Below are 25,248 nucleotides of genomic sequence, written 5' to 3'. Positions count from 1 at the left end.
AGACAATCTCACTCTATAATTGAATTAAGGTTTCTTAACTATAATGGGTAAACGGTAACGTTAGTCCCTTAACTTTTAGGGCATTTATATTTTGGTAATCGAACTTAACGGCATTTGATGTGACAGCTTCGCATATAATTTTATCCATCAAAATTATTATATATTTTTTTGATGAAAATTATACTTTTACTAAAGTATGATTGAAACTAATTTTATTAAAGTATATTAATTATAATATAAATCTTAAATTAATATAAGAACGAATCTTAAAATTAATTATAACATCAATTAAAATACATTAATTTTATAAATATTATTTATAATTTAGGTTACAAAAGTAAAATATCAATGAATGAATGATAAGAATAAAATAATAATAAATATATTAATAATAATATAAATTATAAAATACTATAAAAATTATCTATAACATAAATTACAATATTAATTAAAATAAATTAAATGTTTAAATGTAAGTATTCTAAAAGTTTAGAGACTATTAGTGCAGTTTAACCTTAACAAAACAATATTATTCTAATTTTCAATAATAAGCCAGCTTTGCAATTTTGCATCAAATCAAACCTACCGTCCTTAAATTATTAATATTTTTTAATATTTTAATATTCCCATCATCACATAGGAATTTACAGATGCAAATCTTAGGTCTGTTTGGTTCAAGGAATGTAAGATTATCAGTGGGAATAAAAGATTAACAGAGAATATGATTACTGAGAATGTTGTATTTTGTGTTTGGTTCGTTCAGCAGGAATGTAAGATTATCGTGTTTGGTTAAAGGAATAAAAGATTATTGGAATGTATATTTTACCAAATTGTCCTTATTATATATTTGTTTTTAACAAGTTGAATTCTACTATAATATTACTATAATTAATTTATATATTTTCTTTAAAAAATTTAAATTTATATAATTTATATAATTTTTTACAAAATTGAAAAGATAAATAGGTTTAATGAAAGGGTAAATTTTATTTTAACCCCTAAACTTCATATAAAATTCTAATTATAAACTTTTTTTTGTAAATCTAAAATGTTTAAGGATAAATTTGTAATTTAATCTTCTTAGAATTTTTATTATTCAACGACATAAGAAGGATAATTTTGAGAAAAAAAATTAAGGGCATTTTAGTTTAAAACGCCGGTAATCTAACAATACCTAAGGAAAGAGGGTAATCACATTCCCGATAATATACCCCCAAAAAATCCACTGTTAGTAATAAAAGATTACCGTTAATAAGATTATAGGCCAACCAAACGGGAGAATGAGGATTTCATTCTCCTGATAATCATAAATGCCATGAACCAAACGATCCCTTAAGAGTTTTTGGATCAAGGTAAAGAGTATTAGCAAGGTAATAATCGTTTCGAGAATTAAATACTTATGTTTGGTTCAAAAGCATTTCCTTTAACGGGAAATTGATATCAATAATAACATTTTTTTTTTTGCTTTGATTCATGGGAATCCCATTCCCTCTTCAACCTTAGGTATTTAACAATTCCTTTGGTTTTGGACAAAATTACCCCCAAAATAAATAGATAATTTTAAAATAATCATTTCTTTTATTCTTTTAACTTTGTAATAAATCACTTATTTTATTTGTATTCTCTCATAGTTAATATTTACGAATTAATAAATTATATAATATTAATGACAAATATAGCATGGTCCAACCTTATGTACGTCTCACCACCGACATCGCATCATATTTCTGACCAAAACCTAGTCGATTAACATATGAACATGACACGTGTCACTTAACGATTTTTTTAACGGTAAGCACGTAAAAATATAATGGAGAAAACTTTAAGCACATATTTTTAACGAAAAATTATTTAGGTACTAAAACGTTTTTCGATGCTTTCTTTAGGCACTTATTTTTGTATTAAGCCAAACTCAACCTATAAAGTTGAGTGAGCAAATTAAAATTTTCGAAAGTACAGTTAGTAAAATAGTAATCATATAAAAGTTCAGTTATTAAATTTATAATTTACCCATATTTTTTTTTCTAATTTGATTAACATATGAAGAATCTTAATGTTGAGCAGAATACTACTTGAAATTATTCCAAAGAATCTATTATTACCTTAATGCATTCTCCAATATTTATGATGTAATTATTACCTTTGCTGACACCCAAACTAATAGGGTCAGAGGGGCATGGCCCCGCTAAATGTTGGAAAATCAACATTTGACCCCTCAAATTTTTAAAGATTTTAAGTTGACCCTTTTAAATTTTGTAAATTCTCATAAAATTTAATTTTTAATGTTTTAATTAATTTTTAAAAAATCTAATTAAATATAAAAATATTTTTTTAACTTGATCTAAACGACATCATTTTAAATTTCAGCTTTAATTTTTTTAATAATAAAATCTAAATTTTAATAAAATTCAAAATTAGTTCACTATATCGAATTGACTCAAATAACTCATAAATTTTAAAAAATATTTTTTAAAATAAAATCAAGTTTTATTGAACCGTAGGCTTTCCTTGACTACTGCTTGATACCTACTCGAATATTTAATTTAAATCTTCAACCGAGGAGACTATTTGAGAAGATTGAAAGTAGCTCATGCTTGGCAAGTATGATACGGACATACATGATATGCATAGCCATTATTCCCTTATACATATTGAGATTCATTAATGGGCCAAGTTGTTAAAAATACTCACATACAGATCATAAGAGAAATTGAGCCTAACCCATTGTTTAGCCCCACTTAACATCCCATTGATCCAAGACCCATAAACCAACAAGCTGATTTACTTCGATCGGATAGAGCCATGCTTCTCATCTCCATCTCCTCCACATAAACTGCCTAATTTTTCCAGTTCTGATTGAAAAACATAACCAGGAAGCATGATATTACACTTCCCTTGTACAACCCTTTATCAAACACCATTGCTATCCAATCCCAGAAATCTTCAAAAACTAACCAAAACCCGCACCAGCTTTTCACCACACAACAAGTTGTTCACTACAAGAAAGCTTGTAATAAGAGGATGCAGTAATGGCCAAGGAGGAGAAGATTCTAAGAAGACAGAAAGGAGGAGTTTCCTTTCACTAGAAGAAGCTGGATTGGTTGAAATATCTGGTTTAAGCACTCATGAAAGGTTCCTCTGTCGACTAACGGTAAACCCTCTCCTTTCTAGTATCTGTTCAGAATTTTATTATACATCTTATAGACTGCTCGAACTCGATTTTTTTAAGGAGAATAACATTATTTTTTAACGTAACGACGTGACTTGATAAATTCTAGTCTAACATGTATTTTAAGAATGAATAATTGGGATTTGTTTGCAGATATCATCTTTAAATCTGCTAAGAGTTATATCAGAACAGGAAGGATGTTCGATTGAGGAGTTGAATGCTGGAAGGGTATGTGATTGGTTTGTGAAAGATAAACTGAAAAGAGAACAAGACATAGATTCCGCTGTTCTTCAATGGGATGAATCTGAATTCCCAGTTTGAGACTTATGTTTCCTGCCTTTGGTATGAAATCTATGTAAATGTTTTGGGCCGGATCATGGTGGGTCAAATAATCTATATTTTTTTTAATATCAATTGAATTTTAGTTCATATTAGTATTTAAATCTATTTTCATAAAAAATAATTTGAGGTGTTTAAAAGATGATATTTGTTTAAAATTTTATTTAGTTATTAACAACGTGCACACAAAGACCATTGCTCGAACTTAGATTTTAAATGTTGACTTTTCCTTTTACCACTAAAATCACTCAATAAATTTACTTAAATTTAATAACATCATCGATTTAATTAAATAAATCAAGTTTATTTTACAAATAGGTGAAAAACAAATTTGGATTATATTATCCGGATAAGTATGAATTCAGATAATGAATATTTAAAGATTAATATTTATATTTATTTGAAAATATTTTGAATATGGTTATTATATTTTGATCAAAATTGTTGTTGAATTTCTAATTCTTTATGAGAAGTTTATAGAATTATTGTTAAAAATAAGTAGATGTGTCCGTCGTTTATAATTTATCCCTTTTGATTTGGACAGAGAGTTGCAGGCTCGTAGCTGGGGTAAGAACGATCATAAATTGATGATTTCATATTATAGGAAATTAAAGGAGAGAGATTGTGTATGATAGAAGATTACTCAAGATCCAAGTAGATCGAAAAAGGAGGGAGAAGGAGACCTTCTTCCTTATCTTTTTCTTGATGTATAAATATTCTAACTATAGGATGATTGGTGTCAAACCTATGATATCGATGATTGTCTATAAGTTACTTTAGACAAAATGATTACAACTGTTAAAAAATATTTTATCTATGATAAATCATATGAACCGTCAAAAGTCTAAATGAAAAATTGTGATAATCCACAAAATATAAGATTTTAAGTAACCGTCAACAAAAATACTATTTCTAAAAGATTTCTCCAAAGATATTACAAAAATACTATTTACAAAATCTAACAAACCTTTCAACGCATCCAATACTATTCTCATGTGATACCTTTCAATTCGTCAGTATTCATTTAGGCTAAATGTTTAAACAAAAACTAATTTTTGAGGTTATTTATTAAACTTATTAAATAATAATTGTTTATTTTCAAATTTACTCAAATTAATTGATAAAATAAAAAATATTATTAAAAATATTGTTATTTGAACAAATTTAAAAATATTATATCTTTATTCGTTCACCTTAAATGTTTGACGTTCATTTATATAACTAACCTTTCAGTTTGATTTCATCTCTTTAAATAGGGGTGGATGAATTAAGTTCTTAAGGAATCAAGTATATACTTATTATTTTAGAAAATTTCTTAACATTAGTTTATTGTATTAAGAGGAAAATAACAAAATAAGAAAAATAAATATCCAATTTTTGGAAAAAAATTAAAATTTTAAACTCTTAGATTCGCCATTGCCTTGCTGCATTTCGAAACTCTCCTACTTTGCAATCCCACCATGAGACTAGGGTTGTAAATGAGACGAGACAGATCACGAGCTACTCGAGATTGACTCGATAAATACTCGGATCGAATGGACTTGACTCGAGCTCGAGCTCAACTCGAGTTCTTAACAAGCCGAAACGAGCTATTTGATATTCGACTCGAAAAGCTCGTGAACAGCTCGAAAACATAATATATTAAGATTTTATTTTAAAAAAATAAATTATTAATAATATTAACATTTATGCATTGATTTTTTTTAAATACAGTAAGATTTTCATGTATTTAAGGTTTAAGTTTAAGGCTTCAATTAAGTTAAGTTTAAGATTTTTTTTATTTCGAGCTGCTCACGAGCTTCAATTCAGGATTTCGAGTTCGAGTCGAGCTTGAAAATATTAAGCTCGCGAGTTTTCGAGTCGAGTCGAACTTCATTTCAGAGTTTTCGAGTCAAGTCGAGCTCAACACTACTCGAGTTTCACTCGACTCATTTACACCCCTACATGGGACAACTATCAATTTGCAAGTTTTTCAATGAGTAATGACAAGGCCTGTAAACGAATCGAACGAATACGAACGGAGGTATGTTCATATTTGTTCGATTAACTTTAACTGAACAAAAAAATTATCATTTGTGTTCGTTCGTTAAAGAATATAGCTTGTTCGTGTTCGTTCATATTTGTTCATTTAAATGATAAACGAACACAAATGAACAAACATAAACATACATAAACGAACGGATGTAAACGAACATAAACAAACACAATAAACGGACGTAAACGAACACAAACGAACAAACATAAATGAACATAAACCGCAACAACAATAATCACATAAGATTCATTAGTTTAAGTTGCAACTTCATAATTAATTTGTATTTAATTGTTTTGGGTTTTTTATTTTTATTTAAAATTAATTGAATTTTAAAATATTAATGGGTATTATATTAAAATTTATTGGGTCTTAATATTTTAAATGTGTCTAGAGAGATTGAGTTAAACATAAATGAACGAACATAAACAAATGAAAGTACGCGAACATAAATAAACATAAATAAACAAAAACGAACATAAATGAACGAACATATTATCGAACGTTCACGAACGTAAATGAAGGAACGAGTCATCTGATTATGTTCATTCATTTAATTAAACGAACACAAAATCTATATTTATGTTCATTCGTTTAATAAATAAACGAACTTTCCGCCGAACGATTCGCTTAACTTTTGGTTCGTTTACTGGCATAGTTTTGTCAATAAATAACTCCACAGAAAACAACAAAGAACTTATGGTGAACCCATATCTTTATTATAAATATTATTCAAATATGCAAAAAGTTAAAATATGTATGTATAAATATTTGAATTTATATTATTATCATTTTTTACATAATACTATTATCATTTTTAAAATTAAAGAAATATAAATAAATTTAATTATTTATATAAAAAAGCAAAGATAAATAATTTGGTTAACAGGTCAAATATACTCATTCATTATCATTCTTAAAAATTAATGACATAAAAATATATAATTTATTTTGTTAAAGGTTCAATTGTTTGTCTAAATCTAAATCCAGATAATAATTTATAGGGGTGTTTAAACGGGTAATTCGGTTAACCGATTGAACCGAATTACTCAAATTTCATTAACCGAATTTTTTTAACATTTAACCAAACTGAATTGTTTTCAAAAAAAGTTAACTGAATCAAACTAAATTCAGTTAATTGATCAGTTAACCGAATTAACCGAAATTTATAATATATATATATATATATATATATATTTAGCTTTAGTGGTGCTCGACGAGCAACGATGATCACCACTAATGACGAGCATCATTAATTTAATTTGTAAAATTTTAAATTCTAAAGAACTAAACGTATAGTTATAAATTAGATAAAAATTTAAAGATAAATTATTTAAAATAAAGAGTAACTTATACAAGTGACCAACTAATTATTGTCTCTTTTCATTTTGACCAATATTTTTAAAATTTTATCAATCATATCACTTAACTATTTAAATGCATTCAATTAAGCCACTTACCGTTAATATTTACAGAGAAACTGATGTGGTGGTTAAAATATTTTGTATAATTACACATTTGGTCACTGTTACTTATATATTATATCAAATTGGTCCTAATTTTAAAAAATTAAAATAAACTTAACCCTCAAATTTTTTAATTTTAAAATATTTTAAAAGTTACGACAAATTTTATATTTATAAAAAAATAAATTTTTTACTAGAAATTCCATTTATGGTTCTCAAAAGCATCATGTCAATGGTATCATAATCTCTTTTGGTTTGAAAGAAAATATAGTTGATTAGCCCATGCATATAAAGTTCGGTGGACAAAATTTTTATCCTACTACTATTGTAAATGACATTCTACTAGAAAAAGGTGATATAGTATAATCTGTAAAACTAAAAAAAAATTATTTAGTAAATTTCTAATAGAAGAAAGTGACATATATTTATTTCACATTTAACACAATCTTCCTTTAAAATTTTAAAAATTCATCTCCAACCATAAAATTTTTATGTCCATCTTCAATAAAATTTTATACTAATAAGATTCTCGGTGGACTTAGCATGAAAAATTTTGCACTAAGAGATTGACTTATATAAAAAAAAGGTGATAAATTTAGTTTGCTTTAAATTTAATATCATAAATTATTGTTTGATTTATTCAATTTTTTAGAAAAAGGTTTTGTTGTAAATTTTGTTTTGTTATAAATATATAATATGTCGTAACTTTTAAAATTAAAATAAATTAAAATAAAAAGTTAAATTTTGGGTCATTATATTGGCACCATTTGATTTGAGGGTTAATTTTATTTTGATTTTAAAATTATGACCAAATTGATAGAATATATAAGTAACAATGACCAAATTTGCAATTATACCAAATATTTTAACTACCACATCAGCTTCTCCGTTAAATATTAACGACACATGACTTAATTGAATCCACTTCAATAGTTGAGTGACCTGATTGACAAAAATTCAAAAATATTGGTCAAAATAAAAAGGGTCAATAATTAGGTGGTTAGTGGTATAATTTACCGCTTATTTTAAATAATTTATTTTTAAATTTTTAACTATTTTATAATTATAAGTTGAGTCTTTTAGAATTTAAATTTTTATAAATTAAAGTAATTGTACTCGTCGTCAGTGGTGCTCATCGCTGCTCGTTAAGCGTAGAAGAATCATCCTATGTAATATATTAAATATTTAATAATTTTAGTTAATTCAGTTAATTAATTGATTTCGAACTGAACTAATCGAAACCAAAGTTTGAAAAAATAATTAACCGTTAACCGACCGAATCTAAAATTAACCGTCCGATTAACCAATAAAAATTTCGGTTAGTTCGGTTAATTCGATTTTAACCGAATAATGAACACCCCTAATATTTTATATAATTGAACTAAAGTTTAAATATTTCTTTCTCAAATTAATCAATTATACTTTTGAATTATATGAGAAAATAAATTCAATCCGACCCTTGATCGACTTTTGATTACTCTCATTTTTTTAGGTCTGTTTGGTAATGATGTTTAAAAGTACTTTTGGTTAAAAAGTTTGTTTTGATCCCAAAATTAATATCAAACGGATAATAGTTAAAGAAAATACGGTGGTTTCAAACCATTAGAATTTCTAGTTTTTTCATTTCTAAATTTGCATTTGGAAGCAAATTTATATTTTTAACTTACGAGTGCATGGTCTCCACTCATTTACGTTGAAAAAGAACTTTGAAAGTCAATTTATTTAACTACTTACATTTTATTTCAATAATTTAATATTAATATCCTTAAAACCAATCTATTACTTAATAATTTATTTTAGTTATTTAAAAGTAAATAAAATTATGATTTATATATTAACATATTTATAGTGAGTTATTATAAAATTTATTTTAATTATAATTATAGTTTTTTATTTGTATTTTTTATATTTTTATTATAGTTTAAATTGATATATTTCATATACAATTATAATAATATATATTTTACCAACAACCAGTTGATCTAGTGGGATGAGGCACTAGGTCCCTTCAGCAAGGTCAGGGGTTCGAATCCTGGCGTTTGCGAATGGAGCAAACTGAGTTGGGAGGGTTGCCCTCGCCTCTGCAATACTCGATCTGGATTAGTCGGTCAATAGATCAGATATCATTAATTAATTCAAAAAAAAGTATATTTTTATTTTTGAATGATTAAAAGGATAAATATATCATTTAAATTATTTTATTTTAAATTTTAAATGAGGGATTATGGTTAAATCAAAATATACTATTTTGTAATCCAAATATTAAAAAGCATTAATAATATATTTTTATTAATAAAATATTTCATATATAAAAATATTATTGATGATTCATCTTATTTTTATTATATTTTTTTTTGGATAAATGTTGTCTATTCATCCAAAGGAAAAACCAAAATATATTTACAAACAAAACTCACCCGACCTCAACCCCTAACAAACCAATTTTTTTTAGTTTATGTTGATATATTTCTTATTCATAATATTAATAAGTGTAAATGTAATTTAAATGATATCTTTTTAATTTATAACATAAAATCTAAAATGAATATTTTATCTTTTTAAAATTATTTTTAAGAGCAATTTAAAAGAGTTAAGTTTTAAATTACACTTTTGAAAATACACTTTTAAAAAGTATTTTCTACAAGAAATTATTTCATGGATTCGTCTCACCATGTTATCCATGACAAGGATTTAAATAGTGTTTGTGACCATGTTTTCAGTCGCATCGCGTTTATCGTTGTTGCGGATATAATGGATGTCATCGTAGTCACTATAGATGTCGTGGTTGTGATTTTTTTTAATTTCACACAACTTATCCTAAAACTTAATAATTTCACACAACTTTCTTTAAGCTACAATTAAATATAATTAAAAATAAAAGAGTAAAATTTAAATAAATTTAAAGAACACAAAATGACTAAATTAAATATAATTAAAACAAAAATGTAAAGTTTAAATTGCATAAATTTAAATTATTGAAATTTGAACTAAATTAAATAAAAAATAAAAATAAAATTTACAGTTTAAATTAAGGATTAAATTAAAAATTTTAAAAGGTGGGACATATATCAAATTAATATCTTTTTAAAAAGAGAAAATAGCCTCATTGACCAAAAATGCTTTATAATATACGATTTTAATCAACTTTTTTTGGATTTGCCAAAATGACCAACTAAATCGCAATGCGATCGATAATTCGCAACGCGATCTCCGGTATCGCAAATCAGTTTCCAGATTCGCAACGCGAACTTCGACTATCGCATTGCGAATATGTAAATCGCAATGCGATAGTCCAAAATCGCAACGACTGGTGGTATTGCATTTGTTTCTTAAGAATTTTCTCTAAAAAGATAGTATTCGCGCGGATGTGTCGAAGACACGTATGACCACGACCAAGACCACGACCACGACCACGACCCGACCCGACCCGACCTGAGACGAGACGGACGGCGGCGGCGGCGGCGCGCGAGAGTCCCACTTGTTCTCTATCACTCAACAAGGAAGTGAGAAAGCTAAGCCTTAAATATCATTCCCAATAGTGTTTCCAATACTATGTGGGATTGAGTATTACCAACACTTGTTTCCAATACTATGTGGGATTGAGCTTTAAATAGTGATATTATTTTTGATTGTTTTGCTTAAAATTGCAATAATCGCGATTGATTGTAAATTGACTTTTAATTATGACATATTTAATCGTATAATACTAATGCAATTGGTTGCTGATTCAGTTGTTTTAAGGTGCATTACGATAGTCCAAGTTCGCGTTGCGAATTTGGAAACTGATTTGCGATACCGGAGATCGCGTTACGAATTATCGATCGCATTGCGATTTATTTGGTCATTTTGACAAATCCAAAAAAAATTAGTTAAAATCGTATATTATAAGGCATTTTTGGTCACTGATGTTATTTTCTCTTTTTAAAATTATATTTAAAAAATTATAAAGAAATAAAAAATTAAAGTGAGACATGACCCACCCACAAAACTCTTTAAACTTTTAAGAAATAAGAAAGTTCCTTTAAAATTATATTTTAAAAATTATATAAAGAAATAAAAAAAATTAGAGTGGGACACGCCAACCTACAAAACTCTTAAACTTTTAAGAGATAACGAAAGCTCTAGAAGCTTTCATTTTCTTCACACTCAGCTCTCCGACCTATCTTTCTAAAAAAAATCAACCTTTCAAGTTATCTTCTACAAAATTAGATCTAACTTAGATTTTTTTATTTTTGTTTTTTTACCTTTTTCACCGACACTGCTCAACTCCTTCACTTATGGCAAAACTCGACGGACTCACATATTTTTTTTCCCATTATGGTTGTCAATAACGGTAATAACGTCCCGTTATTGACTTTATTCACCGTTACACATTAAATTGCAGGCGCTAATATGTCACTATTAACGTAAATCCGTCACCCACCGCTAATTTCGTCAATCTTGATTTCGAACCGCGGTGCTACCGTTAAATAACGCTCGCGATAGTATTTTTGGTCTGCTATTTAAATCTCTAATCCATGATTCCAATGAATGAGAGCCACAAATTTTAAAATAACTTTTAAATAATCAACCACTTTTTATTTATATGTAGGAAAGAAAGAAATGAATATTCACTTTGAAAAAAATATGATACGGATAAATGTTATTGATTGAAACCACATATTAGGCAGTGAGCCGGACCATCTAGTAATTTCTCCTTTTCTACGCAACTTTTAAAATTCACTTTTCCAAAGTAATGTTAATTTGCCCCTTAATTAGCTTGGTTTTGACGTAAGACATAAGACGACCAACCCAATCAATGCTTAGAAATAAACTCCCGCGTCATTCCCACTAATAATTTCCATTATTACATACTTAATAACTTTCAAACACGCATGATTATTTTTCGCATGTATAACTACAACGCGCCTTTTAAAAACATACCAAGCAAGTCGTGTTTTCTGCCTACATTATTGCAATTTTAACAGATTTATTCTAATTATTTCGTTATTATATATCTATTTATAATTATAATATTTTTGAATTAATTATTGATATATAATTTATTGACTGATTAATTTAGATTCGATACTACAGAGACAAAGATTATCTTTCTAACTCAGTTCGTTACATTTGTAACATCACTCTTCTTTTACTTTAAAGAATATAGTGTTTCATCATACTATACAAATAATTTTATTTATACATTATTTTATTATAATTATATAAATATATTAATTATTAAAATAATAAAACTCAATCTCGAACAATCTTTACCTATAACGTTTCTAGTTGGCGTTGAAAAACATTACACAAAAAACACGTCAATGATAAAATATTAATTTTAATATGAAGGAAAATTCCAAAAGATAAATCATTCAAAACACCACCTATTAATTAATTATTTAGGTGAAGGTGCCACTTTAACACCGAAATTACTTAGATTTTTTCAAAAAGTAAAACATTTATTAATGAGGGAATGAAATTGCAGGTAATCAAAACTAATCCCATTAATAACTAATAAAAAGGGTAAATCACAAGTTTAGCATAACAACTATCACTTTTGTTTCATTTTGATCACCCAATTATATGTTTTCAAAATCTACCTAACATTATGTTTTAATTTTATTTTGATTACTCATTATTTAAATAATTAACAGAACTATTGGTGTGATATTTTTATATTTATTCTATTAATAATATGATATTATATTACAATGACATGTTAACATTACTGTTAAATTTTAATAACGTATGATTAAAACAAAAATAAAATAAAATAATAGATATAATTTTATAACAAAAAAATAACAAAATAACAAAAACAAAATAAGAATGATAATTGGATCGTGAACGTGAGCCACCCTAATAATCCAAACTCAAACGTCACTAAAAGGAGCCCCACCACAGCCTCCTCCTTTGGTTGGTCAATAACTCTAACTAAACTTTTTTTTTAAATTTCCTGTTTTACCCTGACAGTCGTCGTTGACGTTTGACATGCTTTTTTTTCGCGGCAGTCTGCAGAACAAGTGGGTGTAAATTAACCCAGAAACAACGGATTAGCTAAAATAAATTATGGTCAAATTCTTTGCAAAATCCCTGCGCTATGCTATTGAATACATTTTTAGTTTATTTAAAAAATAAAATAAAAAATAATACACAAAGCTTTACGAAAACTGTCAATGTGTAAATACCATATAGGAATGTAAACGAAAAGCTTATGCTTCTAGGCTATATGCGTTTGATTAAAACAATAATTAAATTTGACAATTGTCGGTAGAGTTGAAGTTTGAGCAACTTAAACTATGGATCGAGTTGAATTCAAATGTTGTAATATTACGTTTAAGCGAGTTGTAAGCCTAACCGAGTTGTTCAATTCCAATATAAATTTATACATTATTAAATTACATTTCTTCATTTACTATATATAAGTATGAATAAATTAAAGCGTGCTCTCAAATTCAAGTTTTAATACGAAAATGGGTAAATAAATTTAATTCAGTTCAACCTTGAATAGCTCAATTATATTTCAAATCGAGTTCAAACTTAAAAATTGATGTTAAATCGAATTCAAGTCGAATACTAAGCCCCAAATTTTGAATGAAAACAAAATTTGATATTAGTTAGACTAGACTCGACTTGTTGCATCTCTACTACCATATCTCTATATATTTGAAAAAAAGTAACATTAATTTATAGAAATTAACAAAAAAAAAAGTTGATCTCATAATTAGAGATGCACATAGCCGGATTTAAATTCGATCCGGATCGGATAAAAACCGATCCGGTTTTTTCACTAAGCCAAAAAATCGGTTTATAAAAAATCGATTCGGATCATAACCGGTTTGGAGGGCCGGATGATGTAACCGGTGTAACCGGTTTCGGTTTGAAAAAACCGGTTTTTTAAAAAATCCGGTCATCCAATTTTTTAAACCCCAGACCGGATTTTTAAAACCCGGTGGTCCAATTTTTTCTCAAACCATTTATACTATCCGGTTTTAAAATATCCGATCCGATTTAAAAAAAACCGATTTTCCTAAATCCGATTTCGAATAATTTTTGCACAAAATCGAATATTCAGATTTTTTTTTTGCACGTCTACTCATAATTATAATTACATATTGCGAAAAATAGAGTACTAAGTATGATCAATGTATAGTAAATAATAAGGGACTAGATTAACCAACACTGTATAATACAGAGAACATCTAAAAAAATTGACCAAATTTAAAAAAAAAAAGTAAAAATGGAAGAACAGTGAAGGAATACGTGGCGTATGGAGAGATTGATTGGTCGCCCCGTTTAAAAGGCAAAGCAAAGGGCAAATCGGACTTCAAATTATTACAAGTCAAATACAGTACAATCCAAGCATTGAAATCCGACGCGCTCTCTTTCTCTTTCTGTTTTCCTTTGTCACGAGTTTCTCGATTCGAGTACCAGTTACAGTTTCCTTTCTGTGCTTTTCGAAACTTAAAAACGTTGCCGTACATAAGCTCGTAATTGTTTTCCGGAGAGGAAGATGGAGTTAGAAACCGGCCAGAAGCCACCCTCCGATGGCAAAGTTTGGGGATTTTTCAAGCTGCCTTTTAGACAAACCGGGAACAGTAACAGTGTGACGTCGTCTTCTGCTTCCTCGGCTTCGAATCTGCATACTCAAAGTCAACCTCATGTCGAAGGATCCAACTATCAAGGCTCCGCGAACTCCGTTTCCTCTGTCGCTAAGTCGCTTTTACCGACTCGTCGCCGTCTCAAGCTTGATCCGGCTAATAAGCTCTATTTTCCATGTGTGTACTCTTCTTTGCTGTATTTTCAGATTCTAAAATTTTCCGATTGTTTTTTTGCTTATTTCTAGAAATTAACAGTAAACTAAAAAAAAGACGAAGAAGCAGAGATTGCTGAGAATCAAGATTATTGATTAAAGTAGCTGATATAAAGCATACTAGATTTTGTAGTTTTTAATAAAAAAGTTTGCTGATAATTATTTGAATTTGAATTAATTCAGGAAATTTTCTATTTTATTAATTTCGTAATAAATTTTATTAAATTTTCCTAGTATTGAAAAAAATAATTTTAGATTTCAATTATCTTGTTCTTAATTGTTTATTTTGTTTTTCCTAGATGAACCTGGCAAACAGGTGAGGAGCGCCGTTAGGATAAAGAACACAAGCAAGTCATATACAGCTTTCAAGGTAAAACCTTAAACCTTTGGAAAATTTTCATTTTTGCTTTGTTGTTTCTTTGTCTTGTTGTCCATTTTGTTATATTGTATTTTTGTAAGTCATATATAGAAGTGGAATAATGTTGTGTTTTATGACAGTTGCTTTGATTTGTAATGATTGTGATGAACCCTTTTGTTTCTGTTGGTTTAGTTTCAAACCACCGCACCAAAGAGTTGTTTCATGTGCCCCCCGGGTGCTATTCTTGCTCCTGGCGAGAGCATCATTGCGACGGGTAATTCATTCTTTACACTCTTGTGTGTACCGACACATTGGCATCAATATATATTTTTATTGTTCGGCTTATCTTTGGAAATGTTCTTATGATTTTCTCTTCCTGGTTTGAATGGAATTATTAGTCTTCAAGTTTGTGGAGCAACCTGAGAATAATGAAAAGCCAATGGAACAGAAGAGCAGGGTTAAGTTTAAAATCATGAGTCTCAAGGTGAAGGGTCCGATGGACTATGTTCCGGAGCTGGTGAGTTGAACTTCTCTGGTAAAACTCTGTTTTCATATGATCCACATGCATTCGATTTTCTATTTTGATGACAAGGAATAATAAGACTTTGAATTTTACCACATTTAGATGTTTGTGAGTTTATGATGAATATAAAGTAATATTCTGATTATGCATATAATATTTACTTCGTGGTTAATAGTGTTTAAATTTCTCCACAAACAAATAGCTTTATGGGATGGCAATATAGATAAGAAGTTCTATAGTTTGATTTGGATTCTTGTATTTCCAGGGCTTTATGATTTGAAGCATTAAATGTCACTAATCACTATGGAACAAGACTTCTCTATCCAAATATTCTTCTTTATGGGATTTATACCTTCTGTCTGCAACTTAAAAGAAATTAATCTGCTTTATGGCCATATTTGTTTTATACTTTTATTTATTTGCTTTGCAATTTTGTCATCAAAATGTCCTATTGTTTCTGTAGATCAACTTTTGAAGGCGATGCATGCTCAATTATCATGCTTAATCGGATAAGAATCTCTTGATAATCTGATATTGGGCCCATTTTGATAGATCAAGCATGGTTTTTCAGTCATTTTTTTGGGTTGCCTGGATGCCTTTGTTTGATGCACAATTAAGAATATTCTTTTACCATCTATACTGTTGATTGCTCTTCTTCCTATCTGAACTTTTACTTTTCTCTTTGAGGTTTTGGATATTTGTAAATCATGCTTCTGTGCCTTTCTTTTGTAGTTTGATGAGCAAAAGGATCATGTGGCAATAGAGCAAATACTACGGGTTGTTTTTCTAGATCCCAAGCGCCCTTGTCCTGTAAGTACTGCGTCCATCTTACTTTCTTAAGCCACCAGTTCTAACTTGACATGCATTCCAATTATCGAAACCATAGCAAACTAATTAGCCAAAATATTTATGGGTTTAAGGCACTAGAAAAATTGAAGCGCCAATTAGCTGATGCTGATGCTGCAGTTGAGGCACGCAAAAAGCCTCCAGAGGATGCAGGTCCGAGGATCATTGGGGAAGGGCTTGTGATAGATGAATGGGTAAGTTTTCTTGTAATCATCTGATTGAAATTATTCTTATAGAAGCTTCACTTGCGTGATGTGATTGCAAATTTTTTTTTCTGTTGAGCAGAAAGAGCGAAGGGAAAGATACCTTGCTCGACAGCAGGTTGAAGGAGTAGACTCAGCTTAAAGCGGCAATTCTTGGTCAGTTGCCTCATCATATGTTCGAAGTTTTATATAATTATCTCGTGCTTATACCTGTTGAATCATTTCATGTAATGCAAAGGGTGTTGTCTTGGAAGAATGATGAGAAAAATTCAAAATCTTTTGTAAAAAAATTTGAAGCTGCATTTTTCGTGATTGGAGACTTGAAGCTTGAAACTCAAAACTCAACTAGTTGTTACCATCTGCATCAACTGCATTGTAGATAATGTGATTTTGTAGCTGCCCAAGGGGAATAAAAGTATTCTTCATGGATGTGTATATACACTAAATGGATCTCAAACTCTCAATGCATATGCATATTCAATAATGTTCTGCATCAATTACCATTACGAAAATGTTGCATTTTGCTCAAATTTTCCGGTGCTTGTGTAATCTTGCAAAGCAATTTAGATATGCGATAAAAATCTCGCTTCTGTGAATGCATAGGGAGCTCAGATCAGTTGGTATTTAGAACCCTGTTTCGAACATGAAAATTGGTTGCTGTGTCGTTTCTAGTTTTTATTTTATCCTTAAAAGATATTCTATAACTGATATAACAAGAAAAAACGGTTATCGTGTTGAAAGGATCTTGAAAACCAACATCCCCTCCAACTGATAATACCCCCATTGATGTCTATATATTTTGGAGGTTCCTTACCCTCCAACTGGTAATACCCCCATTGATGTCTATATATTTTGGGAAACTGATAATACCCCCATTGATGTCTATATATTTTGGGGGTTCCTTACCCTGCAAAAGAATGTATTTTTCTGCAGCTAGTTCATCAGGGGCAAAACCCAAGTGGGGTTGTAGTCTTGTAGACACCAGACCGAATAATCTCTTTAATTAGTAATGTACTTAAATTGCGGGGCCCAGGGTAAATGAAGCCATCAACCAATTTCATGCCTATTTAGGATTGGATTGATTATGAAAGGTTGCCTTTAGTCATCTTCAATTAGATGAAAATCAGTCATAATTTTCATTTTCTTTTTTTGGATAATTCTATTTCATTACTCAAGAAGCAAAAAATTGCTACAAAATACAACGTCAATAAACAACACATTTAAGCAAAGCCATGATAACAATCATAACTAACCCAGATTAAATGAGAAACGAAACAGTAGAACAAGCCCTGCTTAAGCAATGCCCCATTTGTCAAAGAGAACAACATTGAACGAGTCTATTCTGTTGAAGGGCAAGTCCTGTAGTCGGATTTGAATGGTCTGTTTGATGTCACCCAACACGTTTTCCTTGGATCTAATTCTTTTCCCAAATAATTTGTTGTTCCTTTCCATCCAAATACCATATACATGGCCAGTAGGGTTGCACATAATTCGGATTTCAATCCGATCCGGATCGGTTTTTATCCGATCCGGTTTTTTCCCATAGAAAAAAACCGGTTTATAAAATAACCGGTTCGGTTTCTAACCGGTTTGGAGGGCCGGATATCCTAACCGGTGTAACCGGTTTCGGTTTTAAAAAAATCGGTTTTTTTAAAAAATCGGTTATAAAAAAACCGATTTTAATATTCCAGATTGCTCATAGGGAACCGATTCCCCCCCAAGGGGGTACCGATTCCTCACTGAATGGTTTGGCTCCGAGATTTCTAGAATGCTCGGAGGGAACTGATTCCCCCATAGGGGTACCGATTCCCCCCTATTCAACGGTCGAAATATTTGAATTTTACACTTAGGGAACCGATTCCCTATGAGAGGGTACCGATTCCCCCATGCTCCAAGCATTTTTATTAAATGTTTTCACACTTAAACGGCTATATTATCTTCATTAATTATCACTAACGTTCAGAAGTGATTCAAGGTGTATTTAAGCAAGCTTAGAAGCCATTGATCAAAGACAATAAACATCAAGCAACTAGAATCAAGAGAGAATCAAAGAGAAAGCATCAAACCTCAAGTTCGATAAATTCAAATACTTAATTGAAATACTTAATTAACTCAACATAATTGAAATACTTAAATACTTCCAAGTTTGATAAATTCAAATACTTAAAAACTTCCAAGTTCGATAAATTCAAATACTTAAAACTTCAAGTTCGATAATTGAAACAAAGTTTACGATAATTGAAATAAAGTTATAAAATAAACTACATTGCCATCTCTTCTTCATCATCTTCGCCTTCTTCGTTTGGAGGGGATATTCCAAGTTCGACTTCTTCAATGTGTAAGTTTGCTTCCAAATCGGCATCAATTGCATCTTCTAGGGTGGTGATATGTTGCTTACGAGCCGCTCCATCCAAATAATCCTTTAAACAAATGCATACTTCCACCGACTCGGGACTTAGTCTTGATCTCCGTTGTGATATAACCCTGCCACTAACAGAAAAAGCGGATTCCGAAGCTACCGTAGAAGCTTGGACGGTTAGTAAATCACGGGCCATGGCGGCTAGAATCGGAAATTGTGCTTCCTTTTCTTTCCACCAAGCCAAAATATCTAAACTTTCAAACTCTTCAAATGTCATTTTTGATAGAAAATCGCATGACATGTAATTTCCCAACTCGCTACTTGGGGTGGTAGTACGTGATCGTTTGGATTGGGAATTTACAGAGTGTTAAAAGATTCAAATTTATGTTACTTGGACGTCTACTAGATGATTCTGCATTCATTCTCATTTGATCGTGTATTACACTACTTGATCCGTATTTAGTTAAATAAATTGCAAACATGTCTCGAAAACATTTGTTAAAATAATTTATTTGGTTTTGGACAAAGTTGGGTTCATCATCGGTTAGATTAAAAGCAAACGTAATTTGTTCAATTAGTGTTTCAACCCCACCAATATTTAACGTTGGGTTTAAAGCGGCGGCACAAGTAAAAATAGGGGGAATCTCCTTAAAATATTTTAAAAGTTTTTCCTTCATTGCAAAGCCAATTTCTTGAAAAACTTCGGTTTCAAATTCAAAGTCATTTAGTCGGGTAGCCAACAAAAATATTTGATTAAGAACCAACGGGCTAGTAGGGTAATAAACACCGGATAAAAAAGTTGTTGCATTTTTAAAAACCTCAAGCAAATCGGTTATTTTGGCTATAGTTTCCCAACTCGAATCCGGATAAATGTTTGGGACATGACCCCTCTCGAAAAGCCGATCGTGAAATGTTTGCAATGTTTCCCTTTGCCTTAAGGCAGTATGCATCATCATCCAAGTTGAGTTCCAACGAGTTGGACAATCCAAATTAGGACTCAAAGCTTTTTTTATTAAAAGACTTACAAAATCGTTTATAATCATTTAGTCTTTTATTGTTGTTACAAAGAATCGATTTTATCATTGTTTTAAATTCTAATCTAATTGGCTCAATAACTTTCCAAACCGGCTTGCACGGATAAATTAATTATGTGTGCAACGCAACGGGTATGAAAAAATGCACCGTCTAAAATCGGTGAAAGTAATATTTTCAATCTTGGAACCGCGTTTGTATTATTCGATGCATTATCAAAGGATATAGAAAAAACTTTATTTTCTAATTTATAAAGACAAATTACCCGTTTTAAAAGTGTAAATAAATTAGCACCGGTATGCGGCTCACCGAATAATTCAAACGCGATTGTTCTTTTCATCATTTGCCAATTATCTTGATCTAACCAATGTGACGTAACGGCTAAAAAAGAATTTCCGGTATTATGAGGGGAACTCCAAACGTCACATGTAAGCGACACACCATAACGGTGTTCTTGGAATCCTAAAATCATTTTTTCCCTCGCCGTACGCCACATTTTTATAGCATCTCTTCTAAGGGTAGTACGACTTACTTGAGTATAACGTGGTTGCATTAGTTGTTGAATTGTTGTCGTGAAATCTTCATCATCAAAGTGGTCGAACGACAATGCTTTTGTAATCACGAACTTTGTAAACGCTTCTCGTAATTTTTCGTTGTCGTAAACAAAAACACCACCTTGCGGTGTAAGATTCGATTGACTAGGATCCGATCTTGAGCGAAGTGCCTTGCATGATTTTGTCAAATGGTTCTTCAACGTTGTGTTTCCTTCCGATGCAAGAAACTTTAGACAAAGTTTACAACGCGCCCTCCTCGAGCCATTTGACATCTCACATAAATCGTAGTGATCCCAAATATCTTTGTTTCGAGTGTGTTCGATCACTCTCACGACTTCAAGGTTTCCCCGACGGAAGATTCAGCAGTGTTACTCATGATGAACAAAAAATTACAAAACTAAGATTTGAGAGATGTTTAAATGTTGTGTAATAAGATTTGAGAAAGTTGTAATCAACCAAATACATCCCCAACCTATTTATACATGTTTAGGGTGGTAAAATGGTAATTTTTTAAAGAAAAAAACGGTCAAAAACAGTCACAAACGGCTATATTAACGGCTAGTTTTTTTAACCAGACCGGTTTTTTTTTTCCGGATAAAAACCGGTTTTTTAACCGGTTTTTTTCAAACCGGTTTTTTATCCGGTAAAAAAACCGGTCTGGGTTTTTTTCTCCAAACCGGTTAAAATTACCGGTTTAAAAAAATCCGATCCGGTTAAAAAAAACCGGTTTTTCCCAAATCCGGTTTCGGATATTTTTTTCGCAAAATCGGATATTCGGATTTTTTGTGCACCCCTAATGGCCAGTCCAAGCAAGCTTTAGAACCTTTACAATGAGGGACTTGCCTTTAAAAAGACGAGTAGCCCAGGCCAGCTCACCATCCCAACTGCTAACTCCTCGGTAAATGCCACACAGTTCAAGAATGGATCCCCATAGCTCTTTAGCAAAGATGCACTCAAAGAATAAATGATCTCTTGTCTCTGCCACAATGCCATATAGCAAGCATTTGTCAGTTTCAATAGTTAAGCCCATTTGCACGAGCCTAACCCGAGTAGGCTGCCTATTTAGCATTGTCATCCATGCTATGATGTTAAATTTAGGAATGCGCCCGTGGAACCAGACCAAATGGTGCCAAGATACTTTAGGAGCAGTAGCACGCAGATCATCCCAGACTTGCCTCGTGTTCAGATCACAAACCTGACCCGAGAAGAGGTGAGCAACATCATGTCTGGTTTCTAGCAAGTGTTTGAAATTCCAGCTTGCATTTGTAGGGATTTCCATCTGCCAAAAATCAACATTCCTAATTACATAGGAGTGCATCCAAGCCACCCAGAGTGAGCCTTCATTTGCCAAAAGCTTTCTAATTAGCTGCACAATGCAAGACTTATTCCAACTTCCAACATCTTGCAGCCCCAATCCCCCAGGCACATTCAGACCCTTCTAGAAGAAACATGAACACAACTGCTCCACTTTTCTGATGATTGTGTGCGGCATTATAAGTTGCCTACACCAAATTGAAGTCAGTAAATTCCTTGATGAAACTACTCTGCTCAACAAGAATATCAGCAGCTTACATCTCACACTTGCTAGCATTCAACTTCAAACCTGACATGGAATAGAAATGGTATAGGATAGCTACACCCCCATGACAGAATCAATGGATCCCTTGCAGAAAATGAGCAGATCGTTCGCAAAGCAAAGGTGGGTGAGTCCAATCCTTTTGCACTTAGGATGATAACCAAAGACCCCCTTTAAAGTAGCCACATTCAAGAGGTTTGAAAGAACATTCATTGCAAGAACTAAATTGTAAGGTGAAAGGGGATCACCTTGCCTCACACCTCTAGCACCCTTAAAGTATCCAACAAGACTACCATTGAAGGTAATAAAGTACCTAGGGTTAGCAAAACAAGTCCATAACCAGCTAATGAACTTATCAGGCAATCCCAAAGCATGCAAGATCACATCTACAAACTCACAGTTTAAGGAATCAAAACCCTTCTGCAAGTCAATTTTAAGTGCACATTTAGGTGATATTTTATTTCTTGAGTAACCCCTTACAAGTTCCTGGGCTAGTAAGGTATTATCTACTATGCTTCTCCCTTTCACAAATGTTGTTTGGTTCATAGAAATCATGCCAGGAAAGACAGAAGAAAGTCTATCCACTAAAATTCCAGTGACATTTTTGTAAACAATAGAGCAGCAAGAGATGGGTCTAAAATCTTTTACTAAGCTTGGATTCAAGATTTTGGGAACTATCACAACAGTCGTTGCATTGAATGAAGGAAGCATAAAAGAGTGGTCAAAATAGTACCTGATTTTTGCCAAGAAGTCTTCTCCTACTACAGCCCAAGCTCTCTTGAAAAAGAAATCATTGTAACCATCTGGACCAAGGGACTTGTTGTTCACTTGTCCCTACAAGACCTCCTTAATCTCAACATCAGAGATATCCTTGCATAAGGTGTCTGCTGTATCCCTTGACAAAGAATAGCCAAGTAACTCCTTGATGGTGCTAACATTGTTACCCTTAACCTCAGGGTCAGCTACCCCTAGTTGATTCACAAAGAATCCAACCACTTCATTAGACATGACATCAAAAATATTAAGTCTCTCACAACTTTGGTTGAATAAAACTCTAATTGTGCTATTTTTTCTTTTGTTTGCAACCATAAAGTGAAAAAAGCGGGTACCTTGGTCACCATCTTTAATCCAATCCACTTTAGCTTTTTGCTTATAAAATAACATCTCATCCTCCTCAAGGGCCTTTAATTCCCTCTCAGTTTCCACTTCAGCATGAATATTCCTTCCAGCAGTGGATGTATCGAGATTGGCAAGCTGCAAACTCTTCAATTTCTCCATTTTATCCCTAACTTGCCCCGAAATATCATTGTAGCAGTTCCTGTTAAGATCTTCGAGGCATCTCTTCAACCTTTTAAGCTTTAAGTAAAGTGATTTCATCAGATTGACATTAACTGGGGTCTGCCATGATTCCCTGACAATGGCCATGAAATCAAGGTACATAGCCCAAAATTTAAAAAACTTAAATGGCTTAGGCATATCAGTAGGGATTTCCTTATACAACCAAATTAGTGATGGGCAGTGATCAGAATCACCAAGGGCCTGAAATTCGACATCAGAAGCTGGAAAAGCTTCAATCTAGTTAGAGTTGACAAAGACTCGGTCTAACTTGCGTGCCAGGAATGTATCTTGCTGGTTATTTGTCCATGTGAACAAAGGACCTGTGTAAGGATGATCAAACAGCCCCAATCCCTCCACACAGCTCTGGAATTCAGAAATATCAGCCAGAGTGCTAGAGTTAACTTTAGCATAGCTTTCATCAGCTTTTAAGATGGCATTGAAGTCACTACCTATTAACCAAGCCCTACTTCCAACAAAAGCTTCCATAGAGTTAAGTTGAGTCAAAAGTTGCTTACGAATGGAGCTATCATTCGAACCATACACTGTAGTAATACAGAAACCAGTTCCCCCCCGAACAACCCTCAAGAGTAATACTTTGGTCAAATATAAATTTGATGGTACAATCTACATTATTTTGCCAAAGGACCCATATACGACCATTTTCAGCATGCCTATAGTTACAGCAATATTGCCAATCACTAAACTTCTTTGACAGAATATCTATGGAATTAGTCTCCTTCACTCTAGTTTCCAAGAGACATAGGATGCTAATTTGACTTCTAAAGTTCTAATAGCGCAATTCAGAACCTTGCCTTGCTTGAGGGGGTTGTTAAAACCCCTTATGTTCCAAAAACATATTAGCATGATACAATAGTGGAGGAAAAAGCACCACCCCTTTCCTCAATTTTTTTGACTTTGTCCACATGCTCTTTTTTCTTTAATTTCAGATCTTGCACTAGCTTTGCCACCCCCAAAGAAGCACCTCTCTGTTTTTTTTTTCAGAATCAGCAGCAGAGATTTCCAACAGATTATCAGGGTCAATAGCACTAAGGATTTCAAATTTATTCTTTGAACCACTAGTAACCCTACCCTTCTTAGTATGTCTTCCTCTACCCCTCTTGACAGGAGGCTGATGCTCAGCATGTTTAACCATATCCACCATGTCAGCAGAATTATTAGCAAGGTAGTTTCCATCAGAAACTGAGATGGCAGCAGAATTATTTCCAGCAGTAGCATCATCAACTTTATTCAGGTCATTTTGTATTGTCGCATGAACATTATGCTTTTTGCTAGAGCTAGTCCCATCTATTGCTTCACTAGAAGTAGCAGTTACAACACAACCAACATCTTCTGTTGCCTTACCACTAGCAGAAGGAGCATCCTTCATATGTCCCTTAATTCTCTAGACCTGCTCGATCCTTTTCCCATTCCCCGAGGGCAAAATCTCACCGTATGCCCAAACCGCCCACAGTGTGCGCAAGAGCTTTGCATCCAATAAATCGAGACCCTAATTCTTGCCACTGATCCATCACTCAGAACAACATCAATGTTATCATGTATTGAAGACCCAACAAGAACCTCAACACATACTCGAGCATATTTTAATCTTTCCCTAGCAGCTGTAACTGAGTCCATGTGAAGCGGTTTCCCCACAA

At 31.6% G+C, this 25,248-nt stretch overlaps 3 protein-coding genes across 3 annotated transcripts; 2 read left to right on the top strand and 1 right to left on the bottom strand.

Moving 5' to 3' along the window:
- Nucleotides 1-2,804: 2,804 nt before the first annotated feature.
- Nucleotides 2,805-3,598, top strand: LOC120188727. The gene is made up of 2 exons (XM_039192129.1): nucleotides 2,805-3,151; nucleotides 3,323-3,598. The coding sequence occupies exons 1-2, from the start codon at nucleotides 2,879-2,881 to the stop codon at nucleotides 3,488-3,490; spliced, it is 441 nt and encodes a 146-aa protein (XP_039048060.1). The 5' UTR covers nucleotides 2,805-2,878; the 3' UTR covers nucleotides 3,491-3,598.
- A 10,720-nt stretch (nucleotides 3,599-14,318) lies between these two features.
- On the top strand, nucleotides 14,319-17,017 carry LOC120189370 (vesicle-associated protein 4-2-like). The gene is made up of 7 exons (XM_039192669.1): nucleotides 14,319-14,769; nucleotides 15,104-15,174; nucleotides 15,355-15,436; nucleotides 15,561-15,679; nucleotides 16,418-16,495; nucleotides 16,606-16,725; nucleotides 16,817-17,017. The coding sequence occupies exons 1-7, from the start codon at nucleotides 14,505-14,507 to the stop codon at nucleotides 16,874-16,876; spliced, it is 795 nt and encodes a 264-aa protein (XP_039048600.1). The 5' UTR covers nucleotides 14,319-14,504; the 3' UTR covers nucleotides 16,877-17,017.
- Nucleotides 17,018-21,472: 4,455 nt separating this feature from the next.
- Nucleotides 21,473-24,980, bottom strand: LOC120190009. Its single transcript, XM_039193141.1, has 6 exons — nucleotides 24,576-24,980; nucleotides 23,914-24,217; nucleotides 23,365-23,814; nucleotides 23,099-23,250; nucleotides 22,319-23,032; nucleotides 21,473-22,117 (listed from the first exon to the last, which is right to left on the bottom strand). Exons 1-6 carry the CDS (start codon nucleotides 24,978-24,980, stop codon nucleotides 21,473-21,475), a joined length of 2,670 nt encoding a protein of 889 aa, XP_039049072.1.
- Between the last annotated feature and the right edge of the window lie 268 nt (nucleotides 24,981-25,248).

This window comes from Hibiscus syriacus, unplaced genomic scaffold (assembly GCF_006381635.1).
Source record: "Hibiscus syriacus cultivar Baekdansim isolate YM2019G1 unplaced genomic scaffold, ASM638163v2 tig00004072_pilon, whole genome shotgun sequence".
NCBI lineage: Eukaryota > Viridiplantae > Streptophyta > Magnoliopsida > Malvales > Malvaceae > Hibiscus > Hibiscus syriacus.
Note: the sequence above shows the minus strand (reverse complement) of the source record. Positions and strands in the feature narration are given on the sequence as shown.